Below are 16,846 nucleotides of genomic sequence, written 5' to 3'. Positions count from 1 at the left end.
ATTCTTTCTAGTCAAAAGGAATAGTTATGGTTAAAAAATGGATACATCATTTCATCACTTGAGATTTTTATAATATGATCAGTTCCTCTGTTAAGGAAAAAAAAATTGATTCTCTTCCAAAACATATTTCTACTCATCCATATGCCAACTGACTACTGAAGGATATCAATTCAATTTATGCTCCATTAAATGATTAATAAGAACAATATAAATCAGTAAATTTATACAAAAGTATTACTATATTACCATGTTAAGAATAATTAGTCCTAATTTATAAAAGGTCAGTGATCATGACCTTAGCAAAATTTTGACTGAAATGGTTATATATAAACATAAAAAATAAACACTTCTGCTACCAGTTACTAAATTGTATTTTGATAATAAAAGTACTCTTTGATAGTAAACTACACTGTTTCTCCAAAATATAAGTATTCTCCCTATCCAAATGAATGTGGTTAGAGTTTGGAGAGTGAGAACCTGAATTAAGAAGAATACTGCAGGGGAGGAGTCAAGATGGCGGAGAAGTAGCAGGCTGAGGCTACTTCAGCTAGCAGGAGATCAGCTAGATAGCTTATCTAAAGATTGCAAACACCTGCAAATCCATCGGCAGATCGAAGAGAAGAACAGCAATTCTGGAAACAGAAAAACAACCACTTTCTGAAAGGTAGGACTGGCGGAGAAGTGAATCCAAAGCGATGGGAAGACAGACCCTGGGGGAAGGGGCCGGTTCCAGCAAGCGGCGGAGCAACGGAGCACAAAATCAGGACTTTTGAAAGTCTGTTCCGCTGAGGGACATCGCTCCAGAGGCTAAACCGGGGCGAAGCCCACGCGGGGTCAGCGTGGCCTCAGGTCCCGCAGGGTCACAGAAGGATCGTGGGTGTCTGAGTGTCGCAGAGCCTGCGGGTACTGGAACGGGAAAGCCGGCTACAGAGACAGAGCCGACAGTAAGCTCGCAGCTCGGGGTTACCTTGAACCGGCCTCAGGCTTGGTGAGCTCGGAGAGCGGCTGGAGGTCACGCAGACGGGAGAAACTGGGTGCTGTTCTCTAAGGGCGCACTGAAGAATGGGGCCCCAGGCTCTCAGCTCCTCTGGGCTGGAGACCAGGAGGCCACCATTTGTATTCCCGTCCTCCGGAACTCTACGGAAAGCGCTCAGGGAACAAAAGCTCCTGAAAGCAAACCCTAGCGGATTACTCAGCCCGGCCCCTGGTAAGGGCGGTGCAATTCCGCCTGGGGCAAAGACACTTGAGAATCACTACACCAGGCCCCTCCCCCAGAAGATCAACAAGAAATCCAGCCAAGACCAAGTTCACCTACCAAGGAGTGCAGTTTCAATACCAAGGAGAGCAGCAGAATTCCAGAGGAGGAGAAAGCAAAGCACGGAACTCATGGCTTTCTCCCTGTGATTTTTTTATTCTTGCAGTTAATTTAATTTTTTTCTTTTTCATTTTTTTTCTCTTCTTCTGCTAAATTTTTTTAACTTTTACCCTTTTCTTTTTTAACGTTTTTTAACTAGTTTATCTAATATATATATTTTTTCTTTTTTATATTTTTCTTTATTCGTTTTCCTTTTTTTAAATTCTTTTCTTTTCTTTTTTTTCATTCTTTCTTTTTGAACCTCTTTTTATCCCCTTTCTCCCCCCTCACGATTTGGGATCTCTTCTGATTTGGTTAAAGCATATTTTCCTGGGGTTGTTGCCACCCTTTTAGTATTTTACTTGCTCCTTCATATACTCTTATCTGGACAAAATGACAAGGCGGAAAAATTCACCACAAAAAAAAGAACAAGAGGCAGTACCGATGGCTAGGGACCTAATCAATACACACATTGGTAATATGTCAGATCTAGAGTTCAGAATGACAATTCTCAAGGTTCTAGCTGGGCTCGAAAAAGGCATGGAAGATATTAGAGAAACCCTCATGGGAGATATAAAAGCCCTATCTGGAGAAATAAAAGAACTAAAATCTTACCAAGTTGAAATCAAAAAAGCTATTAATGAGGTGCAATCAAAAATGGAGGCTCTCACTGCTAGGATAAATGAGGCAGAAGAAAGAATTAGCGATCTAGAAGACCAAATGATAGAGAATAAAGAAGCTGAGCAAAAGAGGGACAAACAGCTACTGGACCACTTATTCGAGAGATAAGTGACACCATAAGATGAAACAACATTAGAATAATTGGGATTCCAGAAGAAGAAGAAAGAGAGAGGGGAGCAGAAGGTATACTGGAGAGAATTATTGGGGAGAATTTCCCCAATATGGCAAAAGGAACGAGCATCAAAATTCAGGAGGTTCAGAGAATGCCCCTCAAAATCAATAAGAATAGGCCCACACCCCATCACCTAATAGTAAAATTTACAAGTCTTAGTGACAAAGGGAAAATCCTGAAAGCAGCCCGGGAAAAGAAGTCTGTAACATACAATGGTAAAAATATTAGATTGGCAGCTGACTTATCCACAGAGACCTGGCAGGCCAGAAAGAGCTGGCATGATATTTTCAGAGCACTAAATGAGAAAAACATGCAGCCAAGAATACTATATCCAGCTAGGTTATCAATGAAAATAGAAGGAGAGATTAAAAGCTTCCAGGACAAACAAAAACTGAAAGAATTTGCAAACACCAAACCAGCTCTACAGGAAATATTGAAAGGGGTCCTCTAAGCAAAGAGAGAGCCTACAAGTGGTAGATCAGTAAGGAACAGAGACAATATACAGTAACAGTCACCTTACAGGCAATATAATGGCACTAAATTCACATCTCTCAATAGTTACCCTGAATGTTAATGGGCTAAATGCCCCAATCAAAAGACACAGGGTATCAGAATGGATAAAAAAACAAAACCCATCTATATGTTGCCTCCAAGAAACTCATTTTAAGCCTGAAGACACCCCCAGATTTAGAGTGAGGGGGTGGAAAAGAATTTACCATGCTAATGGACATCAGAAGAAAGAAGGAGTGGCAATCCTTATATCAGATCAATTAGATTTTAAGCCAAAGACTATAATAAGAGATGAGGAAGGACACTATGTCATACTCAAAGGGTCTGTCCAACAAGAAGATCTAACAATTTTAAATATCTATGCCCCCAATGTGGGAGCAGCCAACTATATAAACCAATTAATAACAGAATCAAAGAAACACATCAACAATAATACAATAATAGTAGGAGACTTTAACACTCCTCTCACTGAAATGGACAGATCATCCAAGCAAAAGATCAGCAAAGGAATAAAGGCTTTAAACGACACACTGGACCAGATGGACATCACAGATATATTTAGAACATTTCATCCCAAAGCAACAGAATACACATTCTTCTCTAGTGCGCATGGAACATTCTCCAGAATAGATCACATCCTCGTTTCTAAATCAGGACTCAACCGGTATCAAAAGATTGGGATCATTCCCTGCATATTTTCAGACCACAATGCTCTGAAGCTAGAACTCAACCACAAGAGGAAGTTTGGAAAGAACCCAAATATATGGAGACTAAACAGCATCCTTCTAAAGAATGAATGGGTCAACCGGGAAAATAAGGAAGAATTGAAAAAAATCATGGAAACAAATGATAATGAAAATACAACGGTTCAAAATCTGTGGGACACAACAAAAGCAGTCTTGAGAGGAAAATATATAGCGGTACAAGCCTTTCTCAAGAAACAAGAAAGGTCTCAGGTACACAACCTAACCCTACACCTAAAGGAGCTGGCGAAAGAACAAGAAAGAAATCCTAAGCCCAGCAGGAGAAGAGAAATCATAAAGATCAGAGCAGAAATCAATGAAATAGAAACCAAAAAAACAATAGAGCAAATCAACGAAACTAGGAGCTGGTTCTTTGAAAGAATTAATAAAATTGATAAACCCCTGGCTAGACTTATCAAGAAGAAAAGAGAAAGGACCCAAATAAATAAAATCATGAATGAAAGAGGAGAGATCACAACTAACACCAAAGAAACATAAACTATTATAAGAACATACTATAAGCAACTCTACGCCAACAAATTTGACAATCTGGAAGAAATGGATGCATTCCTAGAAACATATAAACTACCACAACTGAACCAGGAAGAAATAGAAAGCCTGAACAGACCCATAACCAGTAAGGAGATTGAAACAGTCATTAAAAATCTCCAACAAACAAAAGCCCAGGGCCAGACGGCTTCCCGGGGGAATTCTACCAAACATTTAAAGAAGAACTAATTCCTATTCTCCTGAAACTGTTCCAAAAAATAGAAATGGAAGGAAAACTTCCAAACTCATTTTATGAGGCCAGTATCACCTTGATCCCCAAACCAGACAAGGATCCCATCAAAAAAGAGAGCTATAGACCAATAAACTTGATGAACACAGATGCAAAAATTCTCACCAAAATACTAGCCAATAGGATTCAACAGTACATTAAAAGGATTATTCACGGGGCGCCTGGGTGGCTAAGTGGATTAAGCCGCTGCCTTCGGCTCAGGTCATGATCTCAGTGTCCTGGGATCGAGCCCCGCATCGGGCCCTCTGCTCAGCGGGGAGCCTGCTTCCCCCTCTGCCTCTGCCTGCCTCTCTGCCTACTTGTGATCTCTCTGTCAAATGAAATAAATAAAATCTTTAAAAAAAAGAAAAAGGATTATTCACCACGACCAAGTGGGATTTATTCCAGGGCTGCAAGGTTGGTTCAACATCCGCAAATCAGTCAATGTGATACAACACATCAATAAAAGAAAGAACAAGAACCATATGATACTCTCAATAGATGCTGAAAAAGCATTTGACAAAGTACAGCATCCCTTCCTGATCAAAACTCTTCGAAGTGTAGGGATAGAGGGCGCATACCTCAATATCATCAAAGCCATCTATGAAAAACCCACCGCAAATATCATTCTCAATGGAGAAAAACTGAAAGCTTTTCCGCTAAGGTCAGGAACACGGCAGGGATGTCCATTATCACCACTGCTATTCAACATAGTACTAGAAGTCCTAGCCTCAGCAATCAGACAACAAAAGGAAATTAAAGGCATCCAAATCGGCAAAGAAGAAGTCAAATTATCACTCTTCGCAGATGATATGATACTATATGTGGAAAACCCAAAAGACTCCACTCCAAAACTGCTAGAACTTGTACAGGAATTCAGTGTGAAGTGTCAGGATATAAAATCAATGCACAGAAATCAGTTGCATTTCTCTACACCAACAACAAGACAGAAGAAAGAGAAATTAAGGAGTCAATCCCATTTACAATTGCACCCCAAACCATAAGATACCTAGGAATAAACCTAACCAAAGAGGTACAGTATCTATACCCAGAAAACTATAAAGTACTCATGAAAGAAACTGAGGAAGACACAAAGAAATGGAAAAATGTGCCATGCTCCTGGATTGGAAGAATAAATACTGTGAAAATGTCTATGCTACCTAAAGCAATCTACACATTTAATGCAATTCCTATCAAAGTACCATCCATCTTTTTCAAAGAAATGGAACAAATAATCCTAAAATTTATATGGAACCATAAAGACCTCGAATAGCCAAAGGGATATTGAAAAAGAAAGCCAAAGTTGGTGGCATCACAATTCCGGACTTCAAGCTCTATTACAAAGCTGTCATCATCAAGACAGCATGGTACTGGCACAAAAACAGACACATAGATCAATGGAACAGAATAGAGAGCCCAGAAATAGACCCTCAACTCTATGGTCAACTAATCTTCGACAAAGCTGGAAAGAATGTCCACTGGAAAAAAGACAGCCTCTTCAATAAATGGTGTTGGGAAAATTGGACAGCCACATGCAGAAAAATGAAATTGGACCATTTCCTTACACCACACACAAAAATAGACTCAAAATGGATGAAGGACCTCAATGTGAGAAAGGAATCCATCAAAATCCTTGAGGAGAACACAGGCAGCAACCTCTTCGACCTCAGCCGCAGCAATATCTTCCTAGGAACATCGCCAAAGGCAAGGGAAACAAGGGCAAAAATGAACTATTGGGATTTCATCAAGATCAAAAGCTTTTGCACAGCAAAGGAAACAGTTAACAAAATCAAAAGACAACTGACAGAATGGAAGAAGATATTTGCAAACGACGTATCAGATAAAGGAGTAGTGTCCAAAATCTATAAAGAACTTAACAAACTCAACACCCAAAGAACAAATAATCCAATCAAGAAATGGGCAGAGGACATGAACAGACGTTTCTGCAAAGAAGACATCCAGATGGCCAACAGACACATGAAAAAGTGCTCCATATCACTCGGCATCAGGGAAATACAAATCAAAACCACAATGAGATATCACCTCACACCAGTCAGAATGGCTAAAATCAACAAGTCAGGAAATGACAGATGCTGGCGAGGATGCAGAGAAAGGGGAACCCTCCTACACTGCTGGTGGGATGCAAGCTGGTGCAACCACTCTGGAAAACAGCATGGAGGTTCCTCAAAATGTTGAAAATAGAACTGCCCTATGACCCAGCAATAGCACTACTGGGTATTTACCCTAAAGATGCAAACGTAGTGGGGCGCCTGGGTGGCTCAGTGGGTTAAGCCGCTGCCTTCGGCTCAGGTCATGATCTCAGGGTCCTGAGATCGAGTCCCGCATCAGGCTCTCTGCTCAGCAGGGAGCCTGCTTCCTCCTCTCTCACTCTCTGCCTGCCTCTCTGCCTACCTGTGGTCTCTCTCTCTCAAATAAATTAAAAAAAAAAAAAAAAAGATATAAACGTAGTGATCCAAAGGGGCACGTGCACCCGAATGTTTATAGCAGCAATGTCCACAATAGCCAAACTATGGAAAGAACCTAGATGTCCATCAACAGATGAATGGATCAAGAAGATGTGGTATATATACACAATGGAATACTATGCAGCCATCAAAAGAAATGAAATCTTGCCATTTGCAACAACATGGATGGAACTAGAGCGTATCATGCTTAGCGAAATAAGTCAAGCAGAGAAAGACAACTATCATATGATCTCCCTGATATGAGGAAGTGGTGATGCAACATGGGGGCTTAAGTGGGTAGGAGAAGAATAAATGAAACAAGATGGGATAGGGAGGGAGACAAACCATAAGTGATTTTTTTTTTTTTAAAGATTTTATTTATTTATTTATTTGACAGAGAGTGATCATAAGTAGGCAGACAGGCAGGCAGAGAGAGAGGAGGAAGCAGGCTCCCTGCCAAGCAGAGAGCCCGATGTGGGACTCGATCCCAGGACCCCGAGATCATGACCTGAGCCGAAGGCAGCGGCTTAACCCACTGAGCCACCCAGGCGCCCCACCATAAGTGACTCTTAAGCTCACAAAAGAAACTATGGGTTGCTGGGGGAGGGGGGTTGGGAAAAGAGGGGTGGGGTTATGGACATTGGGGAGGGTATGTGCTTTGGTGAGTGCTGTGAAGTGTGCAAACCTGGCGATTCACAGACCTGTACCCCTGGGGATAAAAATACATGTTTATAAAAAATAAAAAATTAAAAAAAAAAAGAAGAAGAATACTGCATTATCTCAATTCTTTTGGATAGTGGTTTTGGATAGTAGTAGTAAGAGTTATAAGCTTTATCTAAAACAATTTATCCAAATCTATTAGGTTCTATAATTTAATTGATAATGAATTTGATAGTGGGAGTTTCCCCCCAGTTTCTGACTTTCAATATTATCTGAACATTAATGAGCACCATAGCCATAATATTAATTAAGCTTTTGACATCTGGGATACTTAATATTATCATAAGTGCTCTTTAAAAATAGCAATTTAGCACAAAAAATAATTTAGCAATTTTACAGTAGTGAGTGGTAGTAGAAGAAAACTTGACCTATTTCTCACAAATGAGAAAAGGGTATCTGCATATTGTTGGTTTTAGGAAAACTGAAAAGGCAGGTCTAAATAAGTGTATTTCAATGTTTGAACAACAAATGGTTTTATTTATTAAAACCTTAAATGATAACGTTCTATACACACACAAAAAAATCACAGGAAAGGTTTAAAAATGGCTTTGGTACCCTAATTATTTTTAGAAGCTATATTTTAGCTATTTAATGACTACTGGCCAGAAGAGTGTCAGGTCCTTACCATACATCTGCCAAAGGTCAAGGAGTAAGCAAACTAAGAAAGAGGAAGGGAGCAAGGAGAAGAGAAGGAAGGAAATAAGGAAAGAAAAAGGGAAAGGACAAGGAAGGAGACAGAGAATGGAGGAGAGGATACACTAAATATTTTTAGGTGTAAGAAAAGTAAAATTTCTAGTGAATCACTAGTTAGAAAGAGATACCGTTGCTGATTTTCATAATATAATAGCTAGAAAAGTTATTTTGTTTTTCCCTTGCAAAGGAGAAAAAAGGATATGCTGATGAGCAACATAGTATGAACTGAAGAAAAACCGCCACATGGCTGCAAAAGGCAAGAATACAACCAATGTACAGAAAGTCCTGAGACACAAATTTCAAGTTCATAGAAAGAATTTTCTAAAAAGTAAAATTATACAGAAATGTAATGAATTGTTTTTTAAGTGGTGCCTTACCCATGACTGAAGCTGTTTGATATGGATAGATGACTATTTGCCAGAAATGCTTTACATGACCTAATTCATCCGACACTGAACATAATGTAGTATTTTATATATGTTACAAAATACATGCATTTATCTGTCTATGTAGCTGAATATTCCAATCTCAGGGTACGGTAAAAAGAGCATTTTTTTCATTCCAGTTTCAGCAAGAAAATATAAGACAATGAATAAAATGTTTTCCTTATTTTCCTTTTCTGATCCTTCTTATAAAAATTAGAGACTGGGATAGATAATCTCAAAACTTTCATCCCACATGCCTCATGAATACAAAAGTAGGTACAACAAGGGTATTTTTTTTAATTAAGAAAAATGATATAAGAGGAGTTATTAAAACACTGATAGCAATTAAAACCATGAGATCTAAATTCCAAATTCAGATTGGAATTCAGATTTTGTGATGGTTTAAATATCCAGTTAGTAGGGTTATGGACATTGGGGAGGGTATGTGCTTTTGGGTAAATTGGAAGGGGAGGTGAACCATGAGAGACTATGGACTCTGAAAAACAATCTGAGGGGTTTGAAGTGGTGGGGGGGTGGGAGGTTGGGGTACCAGGTGGTGGGTATTATAGAGGGCACGGCTTGCATGGAGCACTGGGTGTGGTGAAAAAATAATGAATACTGTTTTTCTGAAAATAAATAAATTGGAAAAAAAATATCCAGTTAGTACAAACCTTCCCTTGGAATTACACTGACCTGTTGCTACCAGTGACGCACACAGCGCAAGTTCCTGTTGTTTGCTCATTTTGCTCATAGTAATGAGCATCCACATGGGCTTCAGCAGCTTTTTTCTTCAAGATCTCTCCAAATGTGTCTGTCCCAATGCATCCAAAAAATGTTGCTGCTTTGTATGGCTGCTGAATCATCCACTGAAAAACAGGAACATAAATAATTTTAATGGCTTAGAAATATGGTACACATAGAATGGTGGCATAAAAGGGATGCTTTGTTAGATGCTGTGGCTATTATGAATGGAATTCCAATTCTGTACTAATGCTTATGATAACAAATTTGGTATAACAACCACATAAAATCTTATTATACTACTTCCAGGGAGAGAAATTGAGCATAGTGGGGTTAAGAACTCAGAATCTACTCATAGAGACTCTAGGTCAATGCTAGCTTGATACAGAAAAATAACAGTGAGTCCTAGGAGAAGTAGAGTAGCATTGTCATTGAAAGCCCAGAATTAATACTGAAGACTGTCTGGGTTCAAATCTTGCCTGTGCTAATTCTTACATGTATGAGTAAGAGCATGTAACTTAACATTTCTATACCTCATTTTCTTCACCTATAAAGGGAAAAATATATAAATATACCTCAAGAGGTTGTTGAGACTTAAACTAAATAAGTTAATGTATGTGCAGTGTTGAGCACAGTATCCAGGACAAAGTAAATGATATATGCTAGCTGTGGCGGTCACTATTATTTTCCTATTTGTTGTAATTTATGTATAAATTAAACTAAACTATGATTAAGTCTAATAAATTGTTCTAAAAATTCAAAAAGTATTAAAAATTCTAATATATCAGTCTTTCAGTAGTCTCACTTTAATTTCCTTGCTATAAATTGACAATGAATTGCTTTCAAAATGTATATTTTAAAATATACAATGAGGGGCGCCTGGGTGGCTCAGTGGGTTAAGCCGCTGCCTTCGGCTCAGGTCATGATCTCAGGGTCCTGGGATCGAGCCCCGCATCGGGCTCTCTGCACAGCGGGGAGCCTGCTTCCCTCTCTCTCTCTCTCTCTGCCTACCTCTCCATCTACTTGTGATTTCTCTCTGTCAAATAAATAAATAAAATCTAAAAAAAAATAAATAAATAAAATAAAATATACAATGAACTATTATCTTTCATAATTATCTCAAATTCCTGAGATTTCTAATACTTATATTAGCTATTCTAAAACTGTCATCTATTTTGTTTCTAAAACCTGTATGAGCAAAATACCCCATATAGTAAGTCAAAAGACATCAAAATCTTACCACACTCTCAAATACTTAAAGTATAAAAGAAATGCATGTATATTTGAGAGTTAAAAGGATGAAGAGACAAAGTAAAAAGAAAACTGTAAGATAAATATACAAAAATTGTCCAGGGATTTGTTCTGAAGATACATGTCCACAAATATGAAACAACATTTGCACAAGTAGTCATTGAGGCATCATTTGTAATACCAAAATGTTAGAAACAACCTAAATGCCCATCCATAGAAGACTGATTGAATAAACTGATAAATCCCCATCAATGGAACATCACACAGAAACTTAAAAAACAATCAAACAAGGATGAGCTCTACAGAGTAATCGATCCATTTATATAGAGTAACTGTCAGTATATAAAATCTATACAAAATCCATGTATACATATAGAGTAATTCTTTTCTGAACATTAAAAAAAGGATGAGTTCAAAAGTGTGTATGTGTACATGTATGTTTTAAGAGACAATGAGAATTAAAATCATATATCCTTTTAGTACATACACATACTCTTAGAATTTATATTGTTTCCTTATTATGTAAAAAGAAACAGAGAATAAACCATGAACTAAAGAAAAATGGTTTTCTATCAGGGTGCGTTGGAAAGGAATAAAGAAACTTAAACATAAGAAAGATGCCTCTGAATGTGCTGCTACACATAAAAAAGTAGCCTTCTGAAATGCTTTTTTGAAAATGTAATTCAATCTGAATTTTAAATGCATTTGGAAAAACATGATAAAGTTCAATCCACAGAAACAAAGAAATCAAAGAAAATATAAAATTGTAACATAATTCAATAGAAAAAGTGTAAATAACTTTCGTATACTTTACTTTTCAATGTATTAATGTAAGGAACAAAAACCAAAAAATTTTGGAGGATAGAATATATGAAATTATTGATTCAGAATAGCAAAAGAAAGAAAAAAATGAAAGCATGAAGAAAACTTATATAACTGAGCGCCTGCTTGGCACAGTTGTTTGAGTGTCCAACTCTTGATTTCAGCTCAGATCATGATCCCAGGGTTGTGAGATTACATGGAGCATGCTTAAGATTCTTTTTCTCTCCCTTTTTCTCTTCCCCTCCCCCCCAAAGAAAAAGAAAAGAAAGGAACTAATATTCACATGAGAATGCAGAAGGAGAAGAGAAAAAAGACAGAAAGTATAGTTAAAGCAGTAATGGCTGAAAACTTCTTGAACACAGAAATAGAAATGGACATCCAGATTCATGAAGCCAAATAGGTTGAATATGAATACAGCTACACTGAGATACAATTAAATTGTCAAAAGTTAAAGACAAAGAAAGAATTTTAAGAGCAGCAAAAGAAAAGAGAGAAGTTATATGCAAGAAAATCCCCATATGATTATGGGGGGATTTCTCAACAGAAATTTTATAGGCCAGGAGAAAATAAAATGAAAATTCAAAGTATTAAAAGAAAAAAAAAAAGCTGTTAATCAAGAATTCTATATCCAGCAAAGCTGTTCTTCAGAAATGGAAGGATAAAGACTTTCCCAAACAAACAAAAGCTGAGGGAGTTCATTACCACTAGACCTAGCTTATAAGAAATGCTAAATGGGGGGCGCCTGGGTGGCTCAGTCCTTAAGCGGCTGCCTTGGGCTTAGGTCATGATCCCAGGGTCCTGGGATCAAGCCCACCATTGGGCTCCCTGCTCAGTGGGACGCCTGCTTCTTCCTCCCTACTCTCCCTGTTTGTGTTCCCTCTCTCCCTGTGTCTCTCTCTGTCAAATAAATAAATAAAATCTTAAAAAAAAAAAAAGAAAGAAATGCTAAATGGAGTTCTTTGAGTGGAAAGTAATGGTAAATATGCCATCAAAATTAGATTCTGTATATGGTAACTGTGGTGCATAATTCACTTAGAACTTGTTTAAGTTTAAAACATGAATGTAGTAAAAATAACCATGAACACAATAATCTGTAATTAGTTACACAATATAAAAATACACAAATCACAACAGCAATAAACTAAAGTGTGAGGGGGAAGAGAATTAAAAGTGTAAAATTTAAGAATTCCAATGAAGTTAAGTTGTTGTCAGCTTAAATAGAGTGCTATAATTTTAACATAGTTTATGTAAGCTTCATGGTAACCACAAGGGAAAAATCTGTAGCAATTACACAAAATAACATAATTAAAAAAAAAAGTCAAAGCATATTGTTACTGAAAGGCATCAAAACATGAAAAATCACCACAGGGTAAGAAATAAGGAACAACTATAAAACAACTACAAAACAATCAAGAAGCAATTAACAAAATGGCAACAGTAAGTCCTTACCTATTGATAATTACAGTAGTCTCCCCTTATTACAGTAGTCTCCCCTTATCTCAGAAGATATGTTCCCAGATCCCCAGTAGATGCCTGATACTGCTGATAGTACTGATCCCCGTATACATTATGATTTTTTCCTACAGATACATATCTATTATAAAGTTTATTTCTAAATTACACACAGTAAGAGATTAACAATAACTAATAATAAAATAGAAAAATTGTAACAATATACTATGACAATATTTATGTGAATATGCTTTCTCTCTCTCAAAGTATCTTACTACACATTACTTGTCCTTCTTGGGATGATAAGTGATGATGAAATGCCTAGATGATGAGATTAAGGTGAATAGCAAAGACACTGTGACACATAGCATTATGCTACTACTGATATTCTGGTGGTATGACAGGAAAAGGATCACCTGCATTCACACCATCATTGACTGTAGGTAACTGAAACTGGGGCTGGGGGGGTGTTGGGTAATACTGTATTTTAAATATAAACAGATTAAATTCTCCACTGCAAAGACAAAGAATGTTTGAAACAAACAAACACAAAGATACAACAAGATGCTGCCTATAAGAGCCTCACTTCAGCCTTAAATACACATAGAGGTTGAGAGTGAAGGGAAGAAAAAGGGATTTCCTGGAAATGGTAACCACAACAAAGCAGACTCATATGCTAATATGAGACAAAATAGACTTTAAACTAAAAATGGTACAAAGAAATAAAGTCCTTATATAATGATCAAGGGGCTAATCCATCCATAAGGTTTAACAATTGTAAATATTTATGTACCCAATGCTGGAGCACCTAAATATATAAGAAAGAAACACAGCTTAAAGGAGTAATGAAAAACAATAATAGTTAGGGGCATTAATATCCCACTCTTAACAATGAATCATCCAGATCATCCAGATAGAGAATCAGAGAATGGAAGAATGAGAATAATGTAACAGCATATTTCAACAAAACTATAGACCAAATGGACCTAACAGACATATACAGAACATTCTATCCAACAGCAGCAGAATACACATTCTTCTCGAGTGCATTTCTAGGCTAGTTCATATGATACACCACAAAACAAATCTTCGTGAATTCATTAAGACTGAAATCATACCAAGTATCTTCTTTGACTACAATGGCTTGAAACCAGAAATCAACAAGAGGATAGCTGGAAAATTCACAAATACAAGGAAATTAAACAACACTCTCCTGAAAATCCAATGGATCAAAGAAGAAATTAAAGGGGAACAAAAAAATTGTCTTGAGGCAAATGAAAATGGCAAAACAACATACCAGAATTTGGGGAATGCAGCAAAAGCAATTCTAACAGGGAAGTTTATATTAATAACTGCTTACACAAATAAGCAAGAAAGATCCTGAATTAACAATCAAACATTATGCCTTCTGAAACTAGAAAAAGGACAAATAGTCCAAAGGTAGATAAAGGAAGGAAATAATACAGATTAAAGCAGGCATAATTATTTTATTGTTAAGAAAACAATAGAAATGATTAACCAAACAGAAGCGTGATTCTTTGAAAAGATAAGCAAAATTCATAATCCTTAGCTAGACTAACCAAAGGGAGAGGGAAAAAAAATACAAATCATCAAAATTATAAACAAAAAAAGGAGGCATTACAACGGATACCACAGAAATAGAAAGGATCATAAGAGGCTACTATGAACAATTATATGCCAATGAACTGGACAACCTATAAAAGGAATGAAAAATTCTTAGAACATATAATTTACCAAGACCGAATAAGGATGAAATACAAAATCCAAATAGACCAATTACTATTAAAGATTGAATCAAAAACTCTCTAAATGAAGAAAATCCCAGGGCCAGATGACCTCAGTGGTAAATTTTACCAAAGTTTTAAATAGAATTAACATTAATCTCTCTCAAACTCTTCCAAAAAAAACTGAAGAGCAGGGAACACTTTAAAATTTGCTTTATAAGTCAGGCATTATCCTGCAACAAAAGCCAAATAAGGACACTACTCAGGGGAAATAATGGCAGGCTAATCTCCTGATGAATATAGGTACAAAAATTCTCAACCAAATACTAACAAACCGAATCCAACACCACTTTAAAAGATCACTTACCATGATCAAGTGGGATTTATCCCAAGAATGCAATGATGGTCTAATAAACACAAATGATAGAATGAAAGAAAAAAAAAATCATATGATCATCTTAATAGACACAGAAAAAGCATTTGAAAAAACTTAAAATCTGTTAATAATAAAAACACTTAACTAAATATAAAAAACATCTCTCAACAACAATATAAAGGCCACATATCGACAAAATTTAACATCTGTTCATGATGAAAACACTTAACTAGGTATACAAAACGTATCTCAAGAACAATATAAAGGCCATATACAATAAGCCCAAAGCTAAAAACCTACTCAATGTTGAAAGATTAAAAGCTTTTTCTCTTGTTCTTGAGAACAAGACAAGAATGCCCACTCTTCACCACTACTTAATACAGTACTAAAAATCCCAGCTAGAGCAATCAGTCAAGAAAAAGAAAAGGCATCATTGTTAGGAAGGAAGAAGTAAAATCATCTCTATTTGCAGTTGATGTGATTTTATATATAGAAAATCAATTTTAAAAAAGCTAGAACTAATCAATTCAGTAAGGTTGTAAGATACAAAATAAACATACAAAAAATCAGTGGTATTTCTATACATTAACAACAAATTCTCTGAAAAAGAATTTGTGTGTGTGTGTTGTGTGTGTTCTGTTTGTCATCATACAGTACACTTATTTGTGGAACATTAAGGAACAGCATGGAGGACATTAGGAGAAGGAAGGGAAAAATGAAAAAGAATTTTAAAAATCAGTTCCATTTATAATACTAGCAAATAACCAATAAAATACTTGGGAAAAATTAATCAAGGAGGTTAAATATCTATTCTTTTTTTTAAAGATTTTATTTATTTATTTGACAGAGATCACAAGTAGGCAGAGAAGCAGGCAGAGAGAGAGGAGGAAGCAGGCTCCACGCTGAGCAGAGAGCCGGATGCGGGGCTCGATCCCAGGACCCTGGGATCATGACCTGAGCTGAAGGCAGATGCTTTAACCCACTGAGCCACCCAGGTGCCCCTATTCTTTTTTTTAAAGATTTTATTTATTTACTTGACAGAGAAAGATGTGGTGACAGAGGGAACACAAGCAGGGGGAGTGGGAGAGGGAGAAGCACGCTCCCCGCTGAGCAGGCAAAATAACGAGCGTCTCAATCCCAGGACCCTGGGACCGTGACCTGAACCCAAGGCAGATGCCCAACAACTGAGCCACCTGGACACCCCAAGATCTCTATTCTCTCTCTCTCTTTTTTTTAAGATTTTATTTATTTATTTGACAGAAAGAAACTGCCAGAGAAGAAACACAAGCAAGGGGGAGAGGGAAAAGCAGGCTTCCCATCAAGCAGGGAGCCCAATGCAGGGCTCGATCCCAGGATCCCAGGATCCCAGGATCCCAACCTGAGCTAAAGGCAGATTCTCAATGACTGAGCCACCCAGGCACTCCAAGATCTCTATTCTTAAAACTAGAAGGTATTGATGAAAGAAATCAACAAGACACAAATAAACAGAAAGATATCCCATATTCATGGATTAGAAGAATATTGTTAAAATGTCAATACTACCGAACGCCATCTATGGGTTCAATGCAATCCCTATCAAGTTTCCAGTGGCCTTTTCATTTTGTTTTGTTTTACAGAAATAAACAATCCTAAAATTTAGATGGAACAAGAAAAGACCCCAAATATCCAAAAAATATCCTAAGACGTACAGAGCAGGAGGTGTCACATTTTCTAATTTTAGGTATTCTCTAAAGTTATAGTAATTAAAACAGCATGGTACTGGTATAAAAACAGATAAACAAACCAATGGAACAGAATCAAGAGCCCAAGAATAAAAACAAACATATACAGCCAACTAATATTTGACAAGGAAGTCTCTCAACAAATGGTGCTAAGAAAATTTGCTATTCACATGTAAAAGAAAGAAACTTGATCCCCT

The 16,846-nt window shown here is 37.0% G+C and overlaps 1 protein-coding gene across 3 annotated transcripts in view; it reads right to left on the bottom strand.

Moving 5' to 3' along the window:
* Positions 1–16,846, bottom strand: part of ADK (adenosine kinase) — a 555,049-nt gene that overhangs the window by 284,139 nt on the left and 254,064 nt on the right. For all 3 annotated transcript variants that reach the window (XM_044239872.1, XM_044239870.1, XM_044239871.1), the window contains one exon: positions 9,235–9,407. In XM_044239872.1, the coding sequence (XP_044095807.1) occupies positions 9,235–9,407 (173 nt within the window). The remainder of the gene's footprint in view (positions 1–9,234; positions 9,408–16,846) is intronic.

The sequence above is a fragment of the Neovison vison genome, chromosome 2 (genome assembly GCF_020171115.1).
Source record: "Neovison vison isolate M4711 chromosome 2, ASM_NN_V1, whole genome shotgun sequence".
NCBI classification, from domain to species: domain Eukaryota; kingdom Metazoa; phylum Chordata; class Mammalia; order Carnivora; family Mustelidae; genus Neogale; species Neogale vison.
This window is presented reverse-complemented; position numbering and strand designations above follow the sequence as displayed.